At 35.4% G+C, this 26,830-nt stretch overlaps 1 protein-coding gene across 5 annotated transcripts in view; it reads left to right on the forward strand.

Annotated features, from left to right (window-relative positions):
- LOC115441223 (trehalase) overlaps positions 1–26,830 on the forward strand; it is a 90,926-nt gene that overhangs the window by 48,585 nt on the left and 15,511 nt on the right. For 2 of the 5 annotated variants that reach the window (XM_030165914.2, XM_030165913.2), the window contains exons 2-14: positions 7,689–7,971; positions 13,556–13,693; positions 14,170–14,282; positions 14,688–14,843; positions 15,464–15,629; positions 16,136–16,288; positions 17,122–17,199; positions 17,837–17,949; positions 18,503–18,669; positions 19,079–19,249; positions 19,993–20,208; positions 20,534–20,642; positions 24,057–24,186. In XM_030165914.2, coding sequence (XP_030021774.1) covers positions 7,892–7,971; positions 13,556–13,693; positions 14,170–14,282; positions 14,688–14,843; positions 15,464–15,629; positions 16,136–16,288; positions 17,122–17,199; positions 17,837–17,949; positions 18,503–18,669; positions 19,079–19,249; positions 19,993–20,208; positions 20,534–20,642; positions 24,057–24,186 — 1,790 coding nt within the window. In that variant the 5' untranslated portion in view covers positions 7,689–7,891. Of the gene's footprint in view, positions 1–6,614; positions 6,741–7,688; positions 7,972–13,555; positions 13,694–14,169; positions 14,283–14,687; positions 14,844–15,463; positions 15,630–16,135; positions 16,289–17,121; positions 17,200–17,836; positions 17,950–18,502; positions 18,670–19,078; positions 19,250–19,992; positions 20,209–20,533; positions 20,643–24,056; positions 24,192–24,897; positions 25,895–26,830 lie in introns of those variants that run through there. The other 3 variants (XM_037439588.1, XM_030165915.2, XM_037439585.1) reach the window with 3 other exon arrangements.

The raw sequence follows: 26,830 nt of genomic DNA on the forward strand, positions 1-26,830 counted from the left end.
TATTCATAAATACACTGAACCCGTTAGTAAATTATTGACAAATTAATAAGACTTCAACATCAAACAGAACATGATCGTAGATAAATCCAAGGTATTCGATTGAAGAATTAACGAAAAATCTGTTATTTAAATCTAAACCATATTTTAAAAGACCAGAAAACCTCTTTTACATACCACGCTCAAATAGTATATCATGTACGAAACAAATGCATCCTACTTCATGATACGATTCAATAACAGTAATTGTACTAGAACAGTTGTAGAGATTTATAACATTACCTTGAACTTCAATCGTGGAAGCCTTACATAAGAACGTGATTCCAATATGACAGACGGTATGTTAATAGGTCAATTGTGATATCAAGCTTAAATATCACACCTTTATCATCAGGGGCTAGACAGACGGGCACCTTCTCTAGTGTTTGATTGTACGGAGTAGTTTGACAACTATAAATGCACAAATGTTGCCCTTAATGTTATTCTTGTCGATAAAACGAAATGGTGTGGCGATATTTTGTTTGGATTGTATAATGTTTTTTATATTTGAGAAGTTTTCTATAAGAATTTTGAGGATTTGTGAAGTCTGCTAATTCGTACTAGGCCAGTTTAATGGACTAAGGCCTCATCCTTAATAGTAGCGTTGTGTTAACAATTGTGGTAAGGTATCTTGACTACGGCCCCTGGACAACTCAGGAGTGTAAAATTAATAATGTAATAAAATTAAATAATTTTTTAACATTTATCTTTTAAAAAATGCGCAGTCATTGTTGCAATGGGAGAATGCTTAGAAAATCGTCTGTAGAAAAATATGAAATTTTGTTCTATTATTTTTTTTTTATACTAGTTTTGGGACATTTCAATTTTGAGTCAACCTCTACCAACAATTTTTTTTATCTGGTTCTAAAAAATAAGTTCTTGTAAGTCACATCTTAAACTGCTATTTTATAACTATTCCTTAAAGGGGACTCAAATAAAAAAATGGATGTCAAATTCCTAATCTAGCTTTATTAAAAAACAGCCAAATCTTTGGAAATATCCAGAACAAATTCGCACATGCACACATCAAGGTTGGTCGAAGGTAAAGTAATCTTCCAATTGATCCCGCAATTGGCTCGTAAATCATGCGAAGGAAGCAAACACTTTGTTCCTTATACAACATGAAAAAAAAACATGGAATATTTTTTACACGTCATAAATAGCAACTATGGTTTCTTATGTCCATGATTGGCTCCTGGAACTTTTTATGCTATAAAAACCCCATTATAATTCCATTGTAATCGATATTGCGCAATAAATTCAATGATTAAAAATATAACGACAAATATTTGCATAAAATATTTCCTAAGGATTGTGGCAGTATGGTTCGATGTTCCTTTGCTTTTATGGCGCAATAAAATAACGTTGGCGGGAGAATATCAACTACGCGGAAGAGTACTAGAGGTGTTAGGATCAGCGTTTGCGGCGAAATCCTATTTTAGAGCCTTTTACGATTGCAATGTGTTACGTGGTAATACATTTTATATCTATTGGTAGCTTAACGATTTTGACATCGTTGATGATCTCTAAGTTGCGCTTAACTGATTACAATATATAATATTAATTAGTTTTTCAAGACCTAATTTATAAACCTGGTAATTACCTTCTGTACCTATTAGTTTATTTCAATAAAGATTTTTTATTTTCATTTAATTTTCGTTCAGAGAATATCAATAAATTTACGTATCTTGGAAATATGTAAAAATGAACTTTGTGTTGATTTATTCATTTTCACGATGAATAATTTGGGACCGTAAATTTTAATCAGCGATTAGAAAGTGAAACTAAAATAATACGATATTCGCAAGCCCCCAATCTGTCACATTTTGAACCTAACCGTGATGTAAGCAAGGTCGACTCGGAACGAAATGCGCATATGCACGTAACGTGTTCACGGGATTTCAAACCTTAATTTTAATGCATAAAGATGATTATAGTATGAGATAAATGAGCGTATTATGCGACAGATCTGCATCCTGTATCACACAGAAATTACAATTGAGCTGATTGAGCAAATTGTTCTTGGTATTAAGTGAGGGCGATCATGGGCGGAATATCCTTACGCAGATATTTTTGGTACAGATACTATTTTTATAACTCCGGATCTGAACGCAAAAGTAAGTGCCTGGCATCCTGATCCTGCGCAAGCGCATCAGGCTCAGGCACAGGTAAACCACTAAACTGATTTTGATGAGGTAAGAAGTAACCTTGAACCTCAAGGGAGGACGGGGCTTTATAATTGCCACAATAAAGTGTTAGGTACATCAAAATTAAGTCTAAGTTAAAACAAAGTTCTTGAGTAATGCTAAATAATTACAGAACAGGAACTGCACTCGGTTTTATGACTTTCGTGAATCACTTTCGTGGTAATAAAGTAACACCGCCTAGTAACCGGTTTGGCTAGTGCAACAGCAGGATAGTTGTCGCCTGCATCCCGTGGTATTTCCTCAATCAGCCTCTAATGCTATTAAGAATAATGACGAGTTTATCTCGCACCTTACTGATAGAAATGCAAGCGTTTGTAAAGATGTGTGCTCCTTGTCACCATTGCATGTCCTTCAAACGAGGCTTGAAAACGTTTTTTGGGGTAAGCAACGATGACCAACGGCATTGCTAATATCATTGTGGTGATATCCATCAGGTATAATGTTAGTCAGGATAAGTAATCCTTAAAAAAATATATACTGTAAGAAGTAAATACAGAATTCGTTGGAAGGATTACGTTTTTTTTTATACGATCAGTAACTGGAATGTCCTAATAGAATGTCAACTGATGAAAGATGATTACCCCTTGGCAGTCGACACAATTATGCCGGCCTGTTAGAACGAGATATACATAGACTGATTCCGCAACGCGACGCACTTCCGTGAGCCACTGTTGGTTTTAACACCTTGTGTACGGTGCTCGCTATCCGGGCGCATACCAAAAGTATCATATCACCAGAAAATTTATTACGTAGACGATAGTTAATGCTTAGTAATTAAGTCTAGCTACAATATCTTTCAAACTAGAAAACAATAGTGATAAACAGAATGGCATTTATTATTCTGAAGTCGCATAAGAAAACAATATATCTTCATTTCATAATTAGTTGCGGCAATTTTAATTTTAACCTGTGACGTTTAATGACGATTTTTTTTACAAATTTGGCTATGGCTTCATAATTATTTGAATAGTTTTTGTTCGAAAACGATTTAAATCTATAGGTACTTTATATACGATGAATTAATATAATCTGTTTGTGTGTGCATGGGTAATATAAAACGTTTGTTAAATATTTGTTTTACAATTATCTCAGTTATTCTCTAAGAGCCATTAACACATTAATTTATATAACAAATAAAACGATTTTTAATAAGTAAACAGTGATATTTTGCACAGAAATCCAAACAAAAATTTGTATTTATATGATGTGCCCGACATTTTTAAATTATTGCAAAATCAAATTCATGTAGGCTCTACTAGGTACTCTACAGTTTATTTGAACGCATTAATCAATGGAACTGCTGAAATGTTATAAATTCTTAGAAGAAGATACATTGTCCTAAGTGCTAAATATTATCGTAACGGATTTTTACACAAACAGAGACGCGGGCAAATCCTAGTAAAACACAAAATGAATAGGCCCAATTATCAACAAGTTGTTCATTACCAAAGCATTTATTTTACATGAAAATCAGCACAATACATTTAGACCCGCTTCCTCGTAATCAGAGCTGGACAACGCCTGATGATGTCACTAGTACAAAGCTATTTATAGAGAGTGTCGTGTTAATTCTGCTTAGTTTCCTAGTGTTTTGCTTAGTAAGTAACACGTGTTGATTAGGCTTTCACAATAAACTCTTTTTTGTGATACGGACCTAATCATGGTATTCGACCCCGTAATGAAGAAAGTGTCAACTTGACTTAGCGTTTATTATAAAGATTTAAATATTTCGAAATTTGTTTAAATTCAAATGTTTATTGCTAGACTATCCTTTATTCGCTCCTACACTCTACAATTCTTGTATAGATCAACATTACCACCAAACCTACTCCTTGGGATCCAAGCATCAAGGTCTAATAGTATGTATACGTCCAACACTCGCCAGCAATCGTTCCTTCCTCTTTTCTTCCTTGTCCTCTTCTTTCAAGACCGCAAGAGTTGCAATTCTAAAGGATCTCCAGTACCCCATTAGAAGGGAAGGCTATTTAACCACCAAACCACCTGCTATTCCCCTGACTACAAACATGTTTCTAGAATATTACATACGAATAATTTCCTTAGTGGTCACTACGTAAATACTAAAGTAGTCATGCCAAAATTTTCCTGACTCTTCAAATTTCAAACTAATAAGCATTATTTGCAGGTCGATTGTAATATGACTCCATTTTAGTCTTACTTTGCAGTGATTCATAAGAATACAGAAGCATTGTTCAAACTATGTTTCATTTTTAAGCAATTGAGTCTAATGTCACAGTGAAATGCTGTTGACTTTTATTAAAACGTTGAGATATTTTTTCTAATGATAAATCTATGGCTGCACTTTAGGTATAATTTGGCTAATAAAAGTCACTGGAGGTTGCTGGATGCGGGCCGCTTCCAATACGTCGATCTTGAAATCTGATAAATGGGGAGGCCTATGTTTAGCTGTGGACATCCTGCGGCTGATTATGATGATGACTTTGACTATTTTAAACCAGCGGTACATAGGAATCTGTTTTTACAGACTACAGACAGAATTGGCTTTTGGCCGTTTTCAATTAAAGATCCAAATTTAATCTTTGATCCAATTCCGAGAACAAGCCAATCAAAATAAGGTATTTATAAACATGTCAAAGTAAGTCGTTCTGATTGGTACTTTTTCTCAATGGATCGAAAAACAATTGAGATCGCTTATTTAAAACGGCAGTATAGTGGGACTCTAGAATTGTTTTAAGAGCAATGTAATTTACTGATACTAGGTTTGACTAAATTCTACATCGTAGTAGCGAGAGATTTTGATCTCACAACACGACCGGAACAAATATTTGTAACACTTTTATCTAGCTTTATAAATAGAACCCGAGATTTCTGATTGAATTGGGTCAAATATTTGTCATGTGCAAATATTTGGCTAGCGATGTTACACCAAAAATCTCGTTGTTTCATGCTGTATTGCGCCCAATTATTTAATAGTTTGCTTTTTTTAATTATCAAGTATCATCACTACATAGTATAAAACAAAGTCGCTTTATCTGTCCCTATGTCCCTTTGTATGCTTAAATCTTTAAAACTACGCAATGGATTTTGATGCGGTTTTTTTTAATAGATAGAGTACATCAAGAGGAAGGTTTATATGTAAAATAACATCCATTAAATAGTGGAGAAATACTGTTATTTTGTTATGTTATACCCGTGCGAAGCCAGGGCGGGTCGCTAGTTAATAATAAAACCACAAAGCTGATGCATTACTTTCCTTGGCAAGTATTGGGTCAACTTTTGTATGACGTGAGTAATATCGCGTGATGCGCTTATTTTTGGCACAAATTTATTTTATATGCCAATACACACCCAACAAATGGGCAGAGCTCTTACGTGTGTTTTTAATTTGTTGGCTGTAGAATGTTTTGACGTCACGGCATAGACAAGCGGTCCAGCCAGACGTGAGAGTGAGAGTTTCTGACTGTTTATGGCATGTAGTTTATTTTCTAAATATAGGTACATAATGTTTTATGTATTTGTATAACATTTTATTATATGTGAATGACATTAGGACATTTTTCTACAAAAGGAAAGTATTTCTTTAGTAAAGGATCTTTTTTTTTCTTTAATTATAGAATAGGGCATAACATCTGAATTCTTTAAAGTTTTGAATAGTTTAGGTATTTCTTTAAGTAAAGTTTCACATAAAATTTTATAACACGCGTAAAAGACAGTGATCTGACATTTAATTTTACTTATCTCAAGGAACTATTAAGTTTGTTGACGTTAATTTTATTGCAAAGAAGTCGAAATTAAAAACTAAACCGGTTTTAAATTAATGCGGCGTACAAAAAGCCGCACAAAATATCTCGTATTTTCGCAAATGTATGTAGGTTACGCTTGTAAAACATAAAAATTATTTTGAAAGATACTACGGCCGTTTTATGGTTAATTATTTCTTATATAAATCCAACTATAAACATTCCATTTGCATTGTTTGGTATAATATCAAACGATGAGATTGTAATCTTACACAGTATAAATCATAGGAACACCATCCACAACCTTGAATTATAAATAGTTTTGCATTGCATTGCATTTATCACACTTATCTTTTTTCTCTTTTAGGTTTTCATAGGCATAGGAATCTAATGCATACAGCACTTTCGTATTTCTCTGAATCGATGTTTTCTTACCAAAAATCAAACCCAGGTCATTACCGATTTTATAATCTAATTCCGCTTCGCCTAGAGTCTAGACCAATGAAGTTATTTGCCTAACCTAACCTCAATAAACGTACAGCCAATCCGCCACGAATCACGCTTGCCGTGGACTTGATTGTGAATGGTCGCTTACGTCACGCATTGTCGAATAATCGCCACCGACAATCAGCCAGTCTCATCCGACGGCGCAACGCGTGATGTTGTGAGTTCACTACTCTGCTCGCTTGTTTATGGAACGTTGTGAAATTTGAATATAGAACTTTTAAGGCGCGAAGAGTTTTGTTTTTTAATTGAAAAAGGATTTAAAGGAATTCTTGTAAGTAGAATATACGTATAGTTTTTTGTTCTTTTTTTTAAAATTTGTTAGTGTTTGTCGAAGTAAAGGATCTCTACATTTTGCCAAACATATTTTCATTAAATTATTTAATATAATGTTAAAATTTCTCTTGTCAATCTGGTTATAAGAAAACTTGTACATGTTTTCGAAAGTTAACATTACTGTTTCACAAAAAATATATCCATTTTATTTTAGTTTAACATCGAGTTATAGATGTAATCCACCGCATTATAGACTTGTATTCAATTTATTACACATTATATTCAGCGTGACTAACCACTATATAAATGGTTATAAGCCCGTAAAACTCCTAAAAAGAAATGAAAATGTATATTTTACAGCTACTCTATCTAATTTATTATTTAAATAATATTATACGTTTGTCATTGTAGCAAGGAACAATAGCTCTGACGCTGATGACTACAGTTCAGCACAAATAAAATTTCTTCGTATTGTATTTAAAATGACGTATTTTTTTTTAATACTACAATGTAGATAAAATACTGGCCATTATAGGGTCCGCCGAAGTTTATCGATTTCTTTTTTTTTAAATAAATAAATAAAAAATAAAATAAAATACTTTATCCATCATGTAGGCGAACAAAGTTGCACTTATGATAAGTCAAGGTACATGAGAATATTTCATTATTACATAGATTTCAAATTGATTATAGATCATAAAAAAGGACGCAACTCGTTTGTATTTTAAAATCGTCAAACTTTAATTACTGAAAATTGAGTCGTAATAATTGATATTATGCATAAGAATTTATCTAAACTTTAAAGTATTTTTTTTAATTCCAGTAGTAAGATATTTTTATAAAAACTTATATTTATTTTCGCTGACCTGAAAATCGAACCGCAAATTACGTGATTTAAATATATTTTTATGTAACATACTTATATAAATGTTTCTTCTTGTTCCAGACAGAGGCACAGGAGTGCCTCTTCGCAATTCCTCGCCGCAGCCATACCCAAGATGACCAGCGCGCCAACCAGAAGCAAACCTAACAAAATCCTTCACACATTCTTAAACACATAAATTGGACTTGTGTTCCAAACAAGACTTTAACCAAGTGATATTTTGTTCCTTATATTTATTAAAAGTGATACTAGTGTAAGATAAGACAATGTTGCGTGTTTTGTGCATCGCTTTGGTGTTGTCCGGTGTGGTTGCCGACCGGACTAAGTTACCCCCAACGTGTGACAGGTGAGATATTTTTTTTTATTTAGTGAAGGAAAAATCTAAAAACCATTTTTTATTCGTCTAAAATTCTAAGATATTTTATGTATATTTGTACAGAACTCTTATAAACGAGCTTATTTAATTATATTTTTCTTTTGAGTTACTCTGTTACACAATTTTTTCTTATTTTTCTTATAAATGGAGAGGTTTAAATTATTATTTTAATGATTCTAAGCTCCACATTTTTGCCACTTTATTATGAAATAAGTTGAGGCTGGTTGGAATTTGTTCGAAATTAGAACCAGCGCCCATACCAAGAGCGCACATGTCCTTTCAAGTATTTATTTGTTACTGTTGTCTATGATGTTCGTTGTAATTTAAAATTCGAATGTTCCAAACTAAAATTCCGTTTTTTTTTTAATTAACCGTTAAATCGATTTTGAACACAATTCGATGATGTTTTATTTCTTTTCTGTATACGGGATATCATTACTTATAGGTTATAATGAGAAAGGGTCTTACCGAGAAAATACCAGTTAAAATGAATTAAATTAGTGTTGCGTCTGTGGCGCTCATAATATTTGAAAGAAAGTGAAACAAAAATACTAGTGAAAATTCTGTTAAAAGTATTCATAAAACAAAAAAATATTACGCAAAATTTAGGCTGCTAATCATTGAATATTTATGCTGATTTTGAGTAATACATCAATAAAGCGATTGTTGTTTGACCTTCTTACTAGACAAGTGACAAATCGCAAGTCGACGAAATATTTGACTCCACGCGGAAACCAGGATGAATAAATTAAAAGTAATTAATGATACGCGAAATAGTGCCTGTTTGAAATAACGTATTCATTACAAAAATTATACGCTCCTTTGTTCATGTAGTTGTCATAATCAGGTAGAAGTATTGTTGGTACTTAATATTATTAAAATATGAAGATCTTCATCTCTCATTGTTTAATTTTATATCACAACTTTGCATAATCTGCTAATTATCAAAAGCAGTATACAAGAAATATTCGTAAGGTAGGTATTATAAACGCAATAAATAAAAAAAAAAAAAAACAATTCTAAAAATACAAAAGGATAATAAAAATAGCCTACCTCTGCCTCAAAGCTTGACATTGCCTCATTTATTCCTCCAGTTTTGTAGATAATCATAATAATTTGCCATCATAAAACTCATTACTCATTAGCCTTCTATGGAAATTCATCATGCGTCCCTCTTAGCACAATACACACTCACCCCTTCTATCGACGAAGGGGTAGACAGAGGTATAGGTCCTATAATGTGATAGGAGACGTGCCTACAGCCATTTCGAGTACAAATTCTCTAGGCTGATAGTAAGCAAAAAAACCCAATTTCATTTTGCCCGACCCGGATCAAATTGTCTTCAGCACTGCAGTCGTATCATCGTATGGTAATACAACGCAAACCAGTGCAGTGGTCAGTACAATATTATAGACTAATATCATCCAGACACTGGTATTTATAATATTATGTGCGAGTGCCAATTTTTATAATATTTAATAATAGTACGTCTGAAAAATCGCAAAACTAGCGCGGCCTTGACATATTTCGAGTCAACTGATTCCAATATGTCTGCCGGTTTTGTCTGCATATTTATCAGTTTCGAGGAATATTTTTTTACAATGAATAGCAAAACGAGCAAGCTTCTAATGTAAAGTATCACGATTGGCCATAAACAGTAGAAACACCAGCTTAACTTGGAATTATATGTGCTGAGAACTCTTTTTTTTTAATAGCTTTGAATGACGAGACGAGCTTGCTGTTCGCCTGATGTTAAGCGATACGACCGCCCATAAAGAGTAGAAACACCATCCAATACCGTGAATTACAAAGTATTGTTTGGTATTCCACTGCGCGCGCCATCCTTAGACATGAGATGTTAAGTCTTGTTACGTCCAGTAGTTGCACTGGCTACAATGTCGTTCACACCGGAACACAACAGTGTTTACACACTGGTGCTTGGCGGCAGAAATAGACATTGCAGTGGTACCTACCCAGGCGGACTCCCACATATGAGAGACCTACCGCCAGTAACTTGAAGTTATCTCATAATCTCCAATTTCCTTTAAATAGTAATACAACAGCGCTTCCTTGGTGTTTATTGGCAGAAATAACTACAATATAAGACATTGTAGCCACTATAATTATATACATGGAGACGACATCCAATGTCTGAGGGCGATGAACGTATTCCTGTGCTCGAACGCAAGGCATTTTGCAACTTAGTTTAGTGTGACGTTGCTGTAATAATTAGATGTCGCTTACCGCCCAACGAATGACCAATTCATCTACTTATTAATTTTATAAAGATAAATTTTATCTTCATTATGTTACTATGAGCTATTTGTGAGCACGCTGGAACATTTAAGATTAGCAAATTGACCACAACTTTCTTAGTTCATGCTAAGTAAGTATTGATAGTGGTAATCCGAGCCACCTTTTCACCATTGCCTAGCATTTGCAATAAAGTGTAAGGTAAGGGGCCTCGTACGTCTTTTCAGACCAATCAATCATTGAAACTACACTCTATTTCGTGAACAATAAGCCAATTCTAGAGCGACATGCTCTGCCGGACATATTACAAGAGACGCCTTCGACGGGCGGTTGTTTTCGGCCTGATAACGTTTCGGTCTTCTATCTGCAAATATCCTGAACTAGGTGTTGTAAGTTTCATGAAGTCGAGCTCGCGCTTTCTCCACGCATTACTTGCGCGAGCCTTTCCCATATCACCATCATCAATGCCACATATTATCATGCCTCTCTGAACATTTAGTCTGCTATAAAAACAATCCATAAAATTAATGACTGCCTCTGTGGCGTATTTGTACTGCATGCGCGGTACAACAACGCTTTAAGGTTCTGGGTTTAAATGGGTTCCGGGTCGGGCAAAGTGATATTTAGGTTTTTCTGCTCAGTTGCCCGGAGTCTGGAATTTGTGCCCAATATGGCGTAGGCTCGCCCTCTATCACATAATGGGTTGGAACATACTTGGCAAAAAGTAGCTGCCCAGGTTGCGTCACTGCATACCCTTTCGAAGATAAATGAGTGATGTATAAAATTCATATAAAATTGCTTTGAAAATGAACTAATACATCGTTAGTAAGCATTAACACATCTATCAATATAACGTATTGATGACTGCGCTGGCATCGAGATGGATACCGGAAATGCGATCGTGTGGCGACCTTGCCACTGTCTGGGGAACGGTAGAATGTGCTTTGAACTATTTCCGTTTTATGTTATAAAACACATTCAGTATTATCGTACCTGAAGGAGGAAGTAATCTATCATTTCATTAATACTAGTAGTTGTAATACGTCGAATTTAATAAATTTGTAACTGTCACTATATATATAAATGTTGTTATTCTTGACTCTTTTTCTATATTTTATTTATGCCCAATCACACTTCTTCGTGCGCCCAATGTGCTTAAAAGCAGGTACTACGTTTTGCTTGACGTATTAGTATATAGATGTAACTATTTAACTAAGCATGGTTTTCTCATTGTTTACCTACGTCAATTCGTAATTCATGGTATAAAAACTATTACTCTTCATACTGGGACGGCCAAGTAACGCCACAGTACCTGATGGTAAGCGAAGTGGGATCCAAATAGATCACCGACTGACGTGAAATTTCCCTCGCCAGTCGAAACAAATGCCTGTTAGGAACTGGATATATACGTACTGACTCCGGAAAGCGACATACTTACGTGTGCCACTATAGTAGGTTTTATACTTGATCCACTAGAACGAGAAAACGAGGGACAACTCGCTAGATGTAAACCATTGATTCCCAAAGTGGTCCAGGTCCATAGGCTCCACGGGAGACTTCACCAGGATCTACTTTAGCGTGACCAAAAAATAGGGACGATAATTTGTAAGCGGGGGTCCACGAAAATTTATTTCGTTTGATAATACTGAAATGTAGGGCACCGGTACCAGCAAAATGCTTAAAGGGGTCTATGAGGAAATAGTTTGGAACCTCCGCTGTAAACGATAACTTCATAAACAGCAACTCACCCGCACTTGTAACACATTGCGTAGCCCTGCACTCGTCTCCAAAAAACCTGCTCGTCCTGCAAAAAGGCCCTGAACTAATATAACTTGTAAGTTATATTTATAAGTATTTGTTATATTTATGAGTATTTAATTACTTATTGCGTCAATACATCCGCACAATTACGTTAAGATACTCTATTGTGCTATCAACACGACGTTACGAAACGATTGTCTATTCATTTTCCTGTGTTTACTGCTATACCATATTACAGGAAGGAAATGTAAATGAATAAAATCTTTACAAATAATTATTTTGCTTAGATTTAATTCAGATCTGTCTTCACCGAATACAAAAGAGATTATCTTTTTTCGCTCTCTAATATAATAATAATAATAATATCAGCCCTGTATTATATACTTGCCCACTGCTGAGCACGGGCCTCCTCTACTACTGAGACGGATTAGGCCTTAGTCCACCACGCTGGCCTAGTGCGGATGGGTAGACTTCACTTACCTTCGAAATTCCTATAGAGAACTTCTTAGATGTGCAGGTTTTCCTCACGATGTTTTCCTTCACCGTTAAAGCGAACGATAAATTCACAAAGAATACACACATGATTATAGAAAATCAGCGGTGTGTGCCCTTGGGATTTGAACCTGCGGACATTCGTCTTCGCAGTCCGTTTCACACCCAACTAGGCTATCGCCGCTCTCTAAAAATGGTAATAAACTCGACGAAACGGGTTATCACCCGGGCCGATACCCAATAATTCATTATTGAAACTCCATTCTTCGTGGTTACGCCCCAGACAGTTTAGCAGTAAAGGCAAGAGAAGTCAGACGTTGTACACTATGTAAGAGGCTGGCATTCTATCCACCCTCTAAAGTAAACACGTAATGACTTCCTTGGAATGTATTACACTCACCATCAAAGTTACTTTACTCTGCAAATATAAAGAAAATTCGTAGGAATTTAAAGTGTTATAGAAAAATTTGATTTTGCTCGCGGCTTCACCCGCATGAAGTAGTTTTCCGGCTATATATTTTCCCGGGATAAATGATAGACCTTCCCAAGGTGTTAAACTATCTGCATAACAAATTTCATAAAAATTCGTTCTGTGGATTTTGAGAAAATCGATAACATACAGACAAATAGAAAAGGGGACTTAGTTTTATAATATGTATAGATCAGTCCAGGATGGTCACTTGCGTCGGCTCTCGATGTAATGGTTAATCCAAACACCGGCCTTGGGTGTTCGACCGTGCAATATGCATTGTTATAAATCGTACACGCTGCGATTCGTTACAATTTACACTCGCACGTGTTAGGTGTGATTTTTTATATGAAACTTCTTGTAAAGCGAAATTATTTTTTCAACAATAGTACACCTTATATTCCTACGATTGTTTCAAAGATACACTAAGTTCTTTAAATGAATAAACTCTTTATTAAATAAAAGCAAAAAGCTAATAGTGCAATCGAAAAAAATTAACAAGTTCAGTATATTATAGGGTTCTATCAAAGTTCCAAAATATACCATATTTTTCATTAGTATTTAATTGTGTATTTCAGTGTGATCTACTGTCATGGCCCCTTGTTGGACACGGTGCAGATGGCGGGGCTTTACAACGACTCCAAGACCTTCGTCGACATGAAAATCAAGTTGTCTCCCAACATCACCATGGAACACTTCCACGAGATGATGAGGAGGTAATAATATTATCCTTTTATCTACTTTTTTTATTGCTTCGAATGGCGAGACGAGCTTGCCGTTCGCCTGATGGTAAGCGATACGACCGCCCATAATTAGTAGAAACACCATCCAAAACCTTGAATTACAAAGTATTGTTTGGCATTCCACTGCGCTCGCCATCCTGAGACATGTGATGTTAAGTCTTATTATGTCCAGTAGTTAAACCGACTACAATGCCCTTCAAACCAGAACACAAAAGTAACACACTGCTGCTATGCGGTAGAAATAGACATTGCGGTGGTACCTACCCAGGTGGACTCTCACATATGAGAGACTTACCACCGTAACTCGTCTCCTTCTACCAGCCCTATTCTCAAAGAGGTGCCTTGTCTCATCTCTTATCTATTTTACAATCTGCCTTTATCGCTCTACAATATAGAATCAGTAAATACTTTTTCAATATTTCTTTATACTAATATTTTTCATATTGCAGGACTGGTTCCCAACCCACGAAGGCTGACATTAGGGAGTTTGTAGATCAGAACTTTGATCCTGAAGGTTCAGAGTTTGAGGACTGGAGACCCGATGACTGGAAAGATAATCCTGGTAATTATATTCTTTTCTATACTCAAAAGACAATCAACGCGCTTGCCTGATCTATACATATGATAAAATGGATTTTCCATATTTAAAAAAAAATAAATCCGTGGATTTGGATAATTGGGCAACTCGAGGTTCAAATAACAGAATTACGAACATCAATTTTGAATATGTTTATAAAAGTGGCCGCAACCTGCGTGTTCCTGCAAAGTTGTCTGACAGGTCTGTCTGGAATTTTTAGGGTTACACTATGTTCAGCAGTAGACTTCATGTGCCTGATAATGTTTTGTAATAGAGAGGTGTATTGGGAGTGTATATTAAGCAAATAAGCTGTAATATCACCATTAAAAAAAATAATAAACCCTTGATCCATCGCTGATTATATGTCAAAATATAATTGTTCCTTTCCAGCGTTTCTGCAGAGGATCAAGGACCCACTGTTTCATCAGTGGGCGTCAGATCTGAACAAACTGTGGCTACAGCTCGGCAGGAAGATGAAGGACGAGGTCAAGCATAACCAGGACCTCTATTCCATCATATACGTGGAGAATCCTGTTATTGTACCTGGTAAGTAATACCAGGATAGTAATACAGTGGGTTTGAGAACATACCAAGTGGTGAATCAGCGTACAACTACTAAAAATTTTCAAAACCATCTAAATTATAAATCATCAAGTTTCTTATGGTGACTTCGAAGGTGTGTGAAGTCTACCAATCTGCACTAGGGCAGCGTGGTGGACTAAGGCCTAATCCCTCTCAGTAGTAGAGAAGGCCCATGCTGGGTTGATATTATCATTACCATATCTGCAAGTACAAACACGTGAAATGATCCTTTTTTTAATGTCGGGCACAGGCTCCTGTTGGAAAATAATCCAAAAGGAGCCCATTACGCCCATGTTTTGATATATACTATCCACTTGCTGAAAACGGACCTCTATCAGAAGCTTGATTTCTATTAAATGAGCTTAAGATAGTTTGGGAAATGTGAACATTTCACTCTTTCACCTACCCTTAAAATAAGAACACTTAGTACCTATGTTAACGATCTAAACACTATTAGATACACCTACAACCAGAGGGCGTTGATACAAATTTTGTACCTGGAAATGATCCATATTTTTATAAGGAACAAGACCTGATGTCCAAGATTTCCCTTTCCAATATTCACGCGTGACTATATGTTTAAGGCGGCCGGTTCCGCGAGTTCTACTACTGGGACTCCTACTGGATCATCAAGGGGCTGCTGCTCTCCGAGATGAGGTCGACGGCGCGCGGCATGCTCTCCAATTTCCTCGACATCGTTGATAGGTTCGGCTTCATCCCTAATGGAGGCAGAGTTTATTACGCCATGAGGTATGCATGTTCATTATTATCTAAGTTTTTTTCTAAACAGCAAGCTGCACGAAGGTATATTCAGGGGTAGGCAACTGCCCTCTCCCCCCCATATTCAGCAGGGGTAGGCAGCTGCTCACCCTGATTTTTGTATGCCTACGTACTGTTGTATTTATATGTGTTGAATTATTGGGACTTTTAGAAATATCTTTCTTTTAACACGTGCAATAAAACGTGATCCAACTGCGCCTGATGGTAATTGAAGTGATATCTAGAAATATTGCATCGAAATCCAAATGATTATTATTTCTCGCCAAACGGTATAATTCTGCCGGTCGTGAAAAAATAGTTAAAGGAAAGCAAAAGACAAAACGGTGGATTTTTACCCCCAAAAATAGTGAACGTTACCCTAAGATATCCCTTAAGTCCCATCATCCTCAGTAAAAAAAGCTTGAAACAGCATTACCTGTCTCACACAACAGGCATTCAGAATAACAAAGATATTCAACTCAGGGTTATTGTTTCAGATCGCAGCCTCCGCTCCTGATCCCGATGATGCAGCTGATCATGGAGGACTTCGACGACGTGGGCTACCTGCGCCAGCACATCCACACCCTCGACCGCGAGTTCGACTTCTGGATGACGAACCACACTCTGGAAGTGGAACATGATGGGCACAAGTGAGTATTTCAATATCTATTTCTATGAGAAGAGCGGAGGAACGAGCAACGTGGCGCACTCTAGCGGAGGCCTATGTTCAGCAGTGGACAGTTGTAGGCTGATGAGATGAGATGAGAGATGAGCGCAATGCTCATCTATGATATTATTTATTTTAAAACAACATCATCAGCAGCACCGATTGGTGGTTGGATGTATATTATAACCGCCCGGATAGCGACCGCCATACACAAGGTGTTTAAACCCGCCATAGTGGCCCGCGTAAGTGTGCCGCGTTCCGGGATCAGCCTGTGTACATTCGGTTTCAACAGGCCGGCATAATTGTATCGACTGTCGAGGGGTAATCAGTCGTCAGTGGACATTCTATTGGACTCCACTCCACTTACCATCAGGTGCAGCGGGGTCACTTTGTCATGCACCTATATAAAAAGCTTACAATTGAGGTGGGTATGAAGATTTAAAGGAATTCTACTACCTCCTCAATAGATGATAAATAATATTTTTTGCAATAACTGGTTTAACCTTTCGTTTCAAATTTTAATAATAATATTTTATATCCTCCCATTCCACATTCCGATTTGCAAACAGTGAAACACACTTTCTCAAGCTTGTTACTGAAACTATTTGGCTCAGTTTTACGACCAAAGTTCTATCAACTAAGATCATTTAGGCTCTTTTTTTATATTTTACATATTCCATATGCAACCCCGGCGATGTGGTGTGGGGATGCCTGTGTCTTTTGCCGGTTGGCACTTTTTTTCACTTCGCTCAACATAAGGTGAAGTGAAGCTCCAAAAAAAAAACAATGGGGATAAATATTTTTTAATATTTTCAGATACACCTTAGCGCGGTACAACGACATGTCACAAGGTCCTAGACCAGAGAGTTACAAGGAAGATATTGATTGTGCCAAGTAAGTGGATTCAGTAAAATGCAACTCCCTTTTTTTTGCGGAGAAAGTACCTTACCACAGCCCAGCCTTCGTGGGGGGATACTGGGCGGTTATTTTGAGGTCACCTTATTTTACGACCTGGTGAGCCGCTCAGATTTGAAGTTGACTTTTGGGTGGCTGCCGGGCCGAGTTCCTAACCATATACAACTAACCTACGCAAGGCAAATCAACTAAAACTCCGCGGTGGCCCTCTTCGGTGCAATAGAGACGGCTGCAGGCTTCCTCTGACAGAACTGTCTAAGTCATCGTCCGCAGCTGACCCTGGTCGCCGCCTGGTGCGGCTCGTCTCCTATGGGGAGGGGTGACCAGAAGCACTCGCGCAATCGAAGATGCTCTCAGCGTCTCAGTATGAGACCTCCCTTCCAATATGCAACTCCATACAACATCTAAATACTACATTCTCATTGAGAAGAGTTTGCTAGAGACGTTTTTAATCAAGTAATTATTGGAAAAAATTCATTTTTGTGATACACCTGGGTCCTATTTCACTAAAACTGATATATATCAACTGGTAAAGGGATTTCGTAATCTTGAAGATTTTAATAACCATTAAATCTATTTCAGTTTTGTTTCCTAATAAAAGACTTACAATTTCTAGGCACTTTGATACGCGAGACAAGAAGGAAGAGCTATACGCGGAGCTCAAAGCTGCTGCCGAGTCTGGATGGGACTTCTCCTCCAGATGGTTCATACTGAACGGAACTAATAAAGGTATGTCTTATTGTAGTAGTATTATAGGTGATATTCCCTTGACACTAACTGCATAATGATGTAAACAATTATGGAGCTTAAGTTTATTGAAATAAGATTGAAATTGTCTTGTTCTCATACCCTGTAACAGCAGTAAGCAATCTAAATCTGTAGAATCTAATGCCAGGCTATTTTAGTCTTTGTTTGATAGAAAACTAAACAAACTAATATTCCTTTATCTCCGAGAGGGTAGGTAGGGGTACTATGGCACCCACTTTTTGCCACGTGTAGGGGGCTATCCTATTCCCATATCCGTCACAAATTTCAAAATTCGAGCTCAAACTGAGCAGATAAAACCCAATAGCAAGAATCCAGTGAGTTGGTACCTTTTAAAACTGTAATAATTACTTAGTTGTTTAATACTATGTAACCTCGTAAATACTTAACATTAATTCTGACTAACAAGTTTTGTTAAGTATGTAATTATGTTATAATGCCTTTATATACAGCAACTTGTTTTATATTTATTCCAATGTAACCTATTTTGTGTGAAATAAAATATCTTCTTTTCCAGGTAATTTGACAAATCTAAAAACCCGGTCTATAGTGCCAGTGGATTTGAACGCCATAATGTGCGGTAACGCTCAGATAATGAGCGAGTACCACGCTAGGCTAAACAACGCTGAAAAAGCGGCGTATTATAGAGATGTGCACGCCAGGCTAATGGAAGCTATAGACAAGGTAATACTACTATTCTACTAAACTACTATTCTACTAGGCTACTAAACTACTATTCTACTAAACTACTATACTACCAAACTATTCTACTAAACTACTATTATACAATACTACTACGTACTAAATTATACTACTGAAATAAAACTATATTTTGGATTTTAACGCGTTTTTTATATTATAATTTGCTTCCCCTTAACCATAATTATATATTTTATACGGAGAAAATATATAGCTGGACTTTTATTCTGGAAAACAATCATCTGTGCAGGACCCCAAATAAAAGCAACTTGATATATATAACCCGTTTATAATAATTGCTATTACTATAGAACATTGGCGAAATCACTGATAAGGAGCCATAATGCAAAAAATTAAACGTGGTTTAATAGTATTTAATGTACTTTTCTACCAGGTTCTGTGGCACGAAGACGTGGGCGCCTGGTTGGACTACAGCCTGGAGTCTGGCAGGAGGAGAGACTACTTCTATCCCTCCAATTTATCCCCTCTGTGGACCAAGTGCTACGACATGGGACGGAAGGAATACTACGTTAACCGAGTCGTTAACTATTTGGATAAAGTTAAGGTATTGATTTTATTACATAGTCTTGTGTTTTTCATGGATTGCCTAGCTAGAGTGGGGTGAAGGTGGACGTTGACTATCCTAGAAATGGTGTTGCCTAGAGTTTTATGCCTAGCAAATGCTCTGCGAATACTGGGGCGTTGCGTGATGTAGGGAAATGTTTTTGCCCAGCCGAGAAAGACCCTACGCTTATAGAGGTGTCGCGTGATGAAGGCTTTTCGTTGAATTCGGCGTAATTTTTTACCTTTTTTTACTTCCTCCTGCTAAGCAATGCAAAACTGTAGCTACACCAACCAGACGTCTTATCACATTTCACCAGCTATGTCAGGTCTCATGTAATATCAAACGAGCCTATTTCCATTTACCAAGAACAGTTCATAATGGGCCTTAGTATGAGCCCGAATTCTACAATGACAAATATGATGTACGAGGTTTTGTGTATAATGTTGGGTCAGATAGTCATGAAGGATATTCCTGCCAGGAAATGTTCTGTGCTGGGACCTTAATTGTACAAATTTTGAAAGGCTCGTATATTGTTGTATAGAACCTAACTTAAGGGGCGAAATGTCGATGATACACTCTCCATTCATTTACTGTAAAAACTTATAATCGTAAATTTATTTAATCTGCACTGGAGGGTTGACTTCAGAAGAATACCTTCCGAATTAGTTGGTATACTTCAAAGAGTTCTATAACTATACTGTTTAATACTACTGTATATTTTAAAATAATAATGAACGCCACAGCTGGACGTGTACGAAGGCGGCATCCCCTCCACGTACGAGCACACTGGCGAGCAGTGGGACTACCCGAACGCGTGGCCCCCCATGCAGTACATCGTCATAATGGGGCTCGCCAACACCGGCGTGCCTGAAGCGATGAGGTTCGCCAACGAAATGGCGACCAAATGGGTCCGCTCCAACTTCGAAGTTTGGAAGGATAAGACCGCCATGTTGGAGAAGGTAAAGTATTTGTGTAACAACTGGTATCCAAATTTATTACCGGAATAATGTCCACTTTCTCACTCTCTTACTGACTGCCCCGGTTGCGTACTGCATGCGCGGTACGGCAGCGTTCTGAGGTCCTGGGTTCGAATCTCGGGTCCAGCTAAATTATATTCGGGTCGTTCCCGATTCCTGTTGGCTTCTATGTAGAATATAATTTTCATTAAAACGATTTGCAGCTCGCATTCATGCATTAGTACTTATATGTAGTACCTTTGGGAAAAATTTACCTTTCTCCATTTATATTGATCTGCCCTTCGTCAACCTACTTACATTTATCTAGTACGACGCAACAATCTTTGGCGGCCTCGGCGGCGGCGGCGAGTACGTCGTCCAAACGGGCTTCGGGTGGTCCAACGGTGTCATCATGGCGTTTCTGAACAAATATGGGGGTAAGTGTTTCCACCACATACTTAGTAACAGGTTATTCACATTTCTACTAAGGCTAGATATTAACTGGAAAGTCGATTAGGTAAAATAGCCTTAAATTCTTACCCCCTTATTCATAGACGTTATTTATCTAAGGACGGAGCATTGCTGTGATAACAAGTCTGTTTCTCAGTGCTAACGGCAGCCTTCGCAGTGCGTAGACATAGGGCCGTTGTGATTGGCTAATATTGAGATACTTGAATCTAATTTGCTGTCAGACAAACAAAGCTGAGAAACAGACTTATCACAGCAATGCTCCGTTTTTCGATAAATAACGTTTATTAATAAGGGGTTTAGAGAATAAAGATACAAGTCAAAACTTTCTACATGCACACGTATGTACTGTGTAGTACAAGTGTGAGAAAAATTAACCTTATGTGCATAGAAATATGAGTCATGGGGTATGATTGTTGCAAGTTTCTGCAAAAAGAGAAAATGTTTTTTTGCGTTAACCCCAAGCTTGATAAAATGAGGGCAGGTATAATAAAAATATCTGCACTGTCCCAAAGCCTGTGTATCGACTCTCCATATGTTAGCATCACACCTTAAGTATATTTGGTCCTTCGAGCCATATTTTGTTCCATAACTTGTTGCTATTTAATTTGTTTTGGTTATCAAAAATATCTTTTTTGTTTTCTAAAAAACATTCAAACTATATGATTTCTAATGAAAACATTTTCGTGTGGTTATGGGTAAATTAATTCACTAATTTTGAGTACTTTGTCAATAATGTTTTTTTTGTTTTCCTTCACTCATTCGTTCATTCATCGCGGAAGTGGTTAACTTGGGTACGTTCATCCTCATATAATATTATGTGGTGTGTTATATGTTGTGTTTTTATGTCTACCTATTAACTTACCAATATTGCCGTGCTAAGCGCAAGAACGGTATGTCAGGGAAACCTTATTTCGAGATATTAACATTTTTATAAATATAGATTTATAGTTATTTATGTAGAACTGAGATAGAGAAACTGTTTTAAGGCTTTTTAACAGGTTCTAAACAAGATACCGTTATTTAGATAAGTTCACTGGATAGATATTTCTTTAAGATATCTGACGAGATAAAAAATCAAGATTTTGACATACCGCTTTTGAGCTTAGCATGGCAGAATAATTATTGTGTAAAATACAAAGAATAAAAAACATATATTCGAAACATATAAAGAAACTAAAAAAAATATTTTCCCTAAATATTAAACGGATAGACTATACTTTTAATTTGTGGTGTCATTTCTGTGTTTTACACTATAAAAACATTATGTTGCTTTTATTTTATTTATTTTTAAATTATATATTTCCGTGTTTATACAAAATTAACTATTCGTTACATTACGACTTGATCATTTATTTTATACATATATTTATTTGAATATCTGTTATTTTTATATATTTATTTAATTTTTATACTCGCACAGGTATATTATGTATATGTCGAGATTCAATCATAAGTGCTGTATTTGTTATTACTTGAACATAAAAATTATATCGAAAACAATTTAATCTCGACCTTATGTATTTTTACATTTAGTTTATTTAAAAAGTGAGGTTGAAATTCTGTTATCAAACTATTTTCAACGCTATGCTGCCTGTATTAAACATTATTTCTATTTCATAGTCTTGCTTGTCAAGTTTCTTTCTTCGTTGCATATTTGTAGTCATGCTTGTGCAGTGTGTTGTGACGTCATAGTATAGTATTGATTTTAGAAATTTATATTTATTTGTACAAACTGGGGTAATATTTCAGATAATTACAATGGATGCGTGTTTTTTTATTATTGCACCAACGTTATATTTCTTTTAAATTTATAAGGGGTTTTATGCACATTATTTTCTGTATATGTACAATGTTTATATGTATTTAAATATTTTGTTTAAACTGGTGGTAGATTGTAGTTGATATAAATAATTGTGTATAAAATTGTAAAGTATGAAGTGTTCTTGATGCCATTTTTATTTAATTATTATATTATATTTCTAATGAATTATACTTCTAGGTCAAATTTTTATACTGTATCAACTAAATTATTATATTTTTCTTTCTAATAGGTAACTGTAATATAATAAATTTATCAAATTTATAGATTATCTTAAACGATATCGCCGGATCGATCGTAGAAATAAACCAATCAGAATAGAGACTGTCTTTGCTATATTTTTGAGATTTAACTGGACATATCGAACTGGATTGTTTGTTAAATTCTACGCTAAGTATTTTGTTAGGGGTCTTAATAAAAGTGTATTATTTTGTATAGATTTTTCTTTAAGCACTTTCTTTGCACCTATTTTTATAAGTATTGTAATTATATTTTTATTTTGTAATGCATGCGACTCGTGGGCAACAGGTAACGGGTTTTGCAGCTTAGTATTTTATATATATTTATTTTTTCCTGTATTACTTTTTTGAGGTTGGCAAACATGTGTTTTATAAGCTATGTGGATATTGTTCCTACTAAGCGGACTTGATAATATTTTAACACAATAAAAAATAATATATTATTTAAAATCAATTATTTTTAAATACTACGACACGCCATTTTGACGTGTCACGCGAAAGAAATCAATATTATGGCAATGCATAATATCTGTAGAAATTAGTATTATAACGCACTTCTTAGATGGTCTTCTGTGAATTATAGCTGTATTAACAGCCACATAAATCAGTGCTGTCACAAAATATAATCATTTTTTTTAAAAACAACATCGTGAGGCTAGAAGGTGTAACACTGGGTCTTAGCTTTTTACTTTTTTGTTTGTAGATCGTGATATTTATTCAAAGAAAAACTGTTAAATATCTCGTAATATTATTGCTGTTTATATAGCTTATACGAACATGTTTGCAATCTTAAAGATGTTGGAAGTAGGTAATTAGGTACTAACTCATAATAATAAGGTTACGTTAGGTCATGCATCTATCATTAACAATTATTCACGGTTTTATAATCACGCTACATTCAAATAAAATTTAAAATGATGTAAATTGTGATCAAAATCTCACGCAAAAAATATCAATTATTGATTCAAAAATTATATTCAACATTTTATTTATATAGTAAAATATAATTTTACATTACAAATTAAGCGTCATATTCGATAACTGCTCCGAAATTGAAACTAAGAATATATCATGACTAAATTAGAAAAAAAAATCATTTGAATTCCTTTTGGATAATGAAATACTAACAAAATGGGGAAAACTATATGAAATCCGGATGACAAACTTTTGAACTAATGTCAGATTTTTCATCATTAACATATCATACTAACAAATGGTGAAGCAAATGGTAGTAGTTTGAGGCGATGTTAAGCCACAAAGCCACAAAGCCCGTGCCTAGGAGCCCACGTCTCGCGCGCGCGCTGACGTGTGGCTCTTCACAGATGAGATGTGTGCAGCGGATGCGTTCGGCGCGGCGGAGTCGGGCGCGGTGGTGGGCGCGGCGGTGGGCGCGGGCGGCGTGGCCACGGCGCTGCTCGCCGTGCTGGCCTCCGTCGCCGCGGGCACGCTGGGGTGAGGTGCGTATCGGATTTTATATTATCTTTTGTATATCATGATTAACATCCTCAAGGCCACTGCAGGAGATAGGTTTCTTTTTCTTTTTTGTATATTATCATTAGCTTCATGAAGTCTACTGCTGGATATAGCCTTTTTTTTGTAGACTCGACAAAATGATCCTCTGCATCTGATGGTACATGTACATTAGCATTAGCACCATGAAGTCCACTGCTGGACTTTGGCTTTTTTTGTAGGCATGACAAAATGATCCTCTACACCTGATGGTACATGTACATTAGCATTAGCATCATGCAGTCCACTGCTGGACTTTGGCTTTTTTTGTAGGCTCGGTAAATGATCCTCTGCACCTGATGGTACATGGAGTAGAGTACAAATAATAGTAGACTGATGAGTGAAGATTCTCTTCGCCAGTCGACTCTTATGCCGGTCTATTTGGAATATTTAGCGCAGAGGTTACCAAGATGTTCCAATGTTAAATTTTATAAAGCATATTATAACATCACTGAAAATCCCATGTACTAAAATATATACTATGAAAAGAAGAATTTTATTGATAGAAATCATGAAACCATAATTGATTAAACAAAATGGTCTGAATTAAAAAACACAAAGATACCTTATTACAATTCCCTGCTATGGGTAAAGTAACGTAAAATAAAAAATAGGGTTTGCTTTTATTAAAAACTATTTTTTGTGTTGTTTCAGATATCATTTTAATAAGGATTTTTCCTATCCTGTAATGTACCCGAGGCCCGATAAAAGTAAGACCATTCCATTATTTCTGGATACGAGTACAAAAACATATAATAATTTACATAGATTTTTAATTAATTTGAAAAAAAGGTAGAATGTGACTTGGTTTACATATGCTTTAAAACTGAGAAATGTTTTTTTTTCGAGCCACTGTTACTCGTTTAATTAATCAGCTATAAAGAAAATAAAAAATTATATTTTCATAATTTTTTTTTATTGAAATACCAAGTTACATTTATATATATATATATTGCAAATAGTAAAATGTTGCTTGACGTTTACTTATTGCATGGTTTGTAGTAGTTATTAGACTTGTTTCTTGAGGCTAATATTTTCATATTAATTTACATAGATTTTTTCATGTTGTATCATATGTATGTATTACATTTTTCCTACGTTTTTTCTAATATGAAAAATATTGCCTCTAGTAGGCCGATGCATGAACTAAAATACATATTAAAAAAAACTACAATAATGCTTACTTATTGAGTAGACATTTTTTGTATTTTTTTTTTTATTATATTATAAATATAAAAAAGCATTGACTGTTTTTAGTTCATTCCATCGGCCATTTTGTTTTATGTTTGCTTTGTATTATTGCAGTATTTATGAAAGTTAAAAAAGAGTGATAAAACACAAATTGATCAGTATTTTGAAAGGAAGTTTATATATAGGTAAATTTAATATATTTTATGATTTGTATATTTTGTATAGTTGTAGATAATTTTTCAATATAATTTGCAGACTGTTTAAACTTATATATTTTCCTATAAATTTTTAATATTTACCTATTTTCATAAATAAAAAAAATTGGACAATTTCTCAACACGCTTATCACGCGGTCTGCTGGTTCTAATGAAAAATATAGTAAGTGTTTTCTTTCTAAAAGTATAAAATGTGCTTAATAAAATAAATTATCTCAGTTTACCTGACCAATTTATAACTAAAAGGCGTTAATCGTTATTCCATCGTTTATAAATTAATAAATGTGAAAAAAAAAATGTTAAACCGCAAATGCACATAAAAAAAAAACTATAAAGTGGAATAATTTTCACACCAATTTTTTTTAGCTTTAATTGGCTCTTTAAGATCAAGTACGTAATAACTATACAATGTTAAGACTGCGAATGCTAGCCATTCAAATAATAATAATATATTCGCTATTGAATCGTATTAGACAACACTTATAACCTAAAAGTCTTCTCATCACTACATAGTATAAAACAAAGTCGCTTACTCTGTCCCTATGTCCCTTTGTATGCTTAAATCTTTAAAACTACGCAACGGATTTTGATGCGGTTTTTTTTTAATAGATAGAGTGATTCAAGAGGAAGGTTTTATGTATAATAACATCCATTAAATAGTGGAGAAATACTGTTATTTTGTTATGTTATACCCTTGCGAAGCCAGAGCGGGGCGCTATGTTTTTATATACACTCATACAAGGGGCAATGTTCATACAAAAATATACACCTACTAGACAACTCATTTCTTTAGAGCTATTAATCTAATAGTTAGAAATCTTTGTATGGCCACAATAACCTTTCATACAAATTGATAAATGACTGTCCCATAATGGGAATAGTGAATTAAGTTGATTGCACCGTACAATGGGCCACTTGTGTTTTATTTATGGGTTAGAAATGATGACAATATCTTAACCGTTATTTTTAGATTGTAATAGCCGAATAAAGGTAGGGAATAAATGTATTACAAATGGCACGTCATGATATAAACGATGCTGGAATAGTTTTTGTCGTCAAAAAAAAATATTATGTACAATGCGAGATTTTTTAAAATTAACACACACCATTTATCAGGGTGGGCAGAGGCGCAACTGGTTCACCCATTATCCGCCGAGTGTATTCCGTCCCATGATGTGATA

The sequence above is a fragment of the Manduca sexta genome, chromosome 3 (genome assembly GCF_014839805.1).
Source record: "Manduca sexta isolate Smith_Timp_Sample1 chromosome 3, JHU_Msex_v1.0, whole genome shotgun sequence".
NCBI classification, from domain to species: Eukaryota; Metazoa; Arthropoda; class Insecta; order Lepidoptera; family Sphingidae; genus Manduca; species Manduca sexta.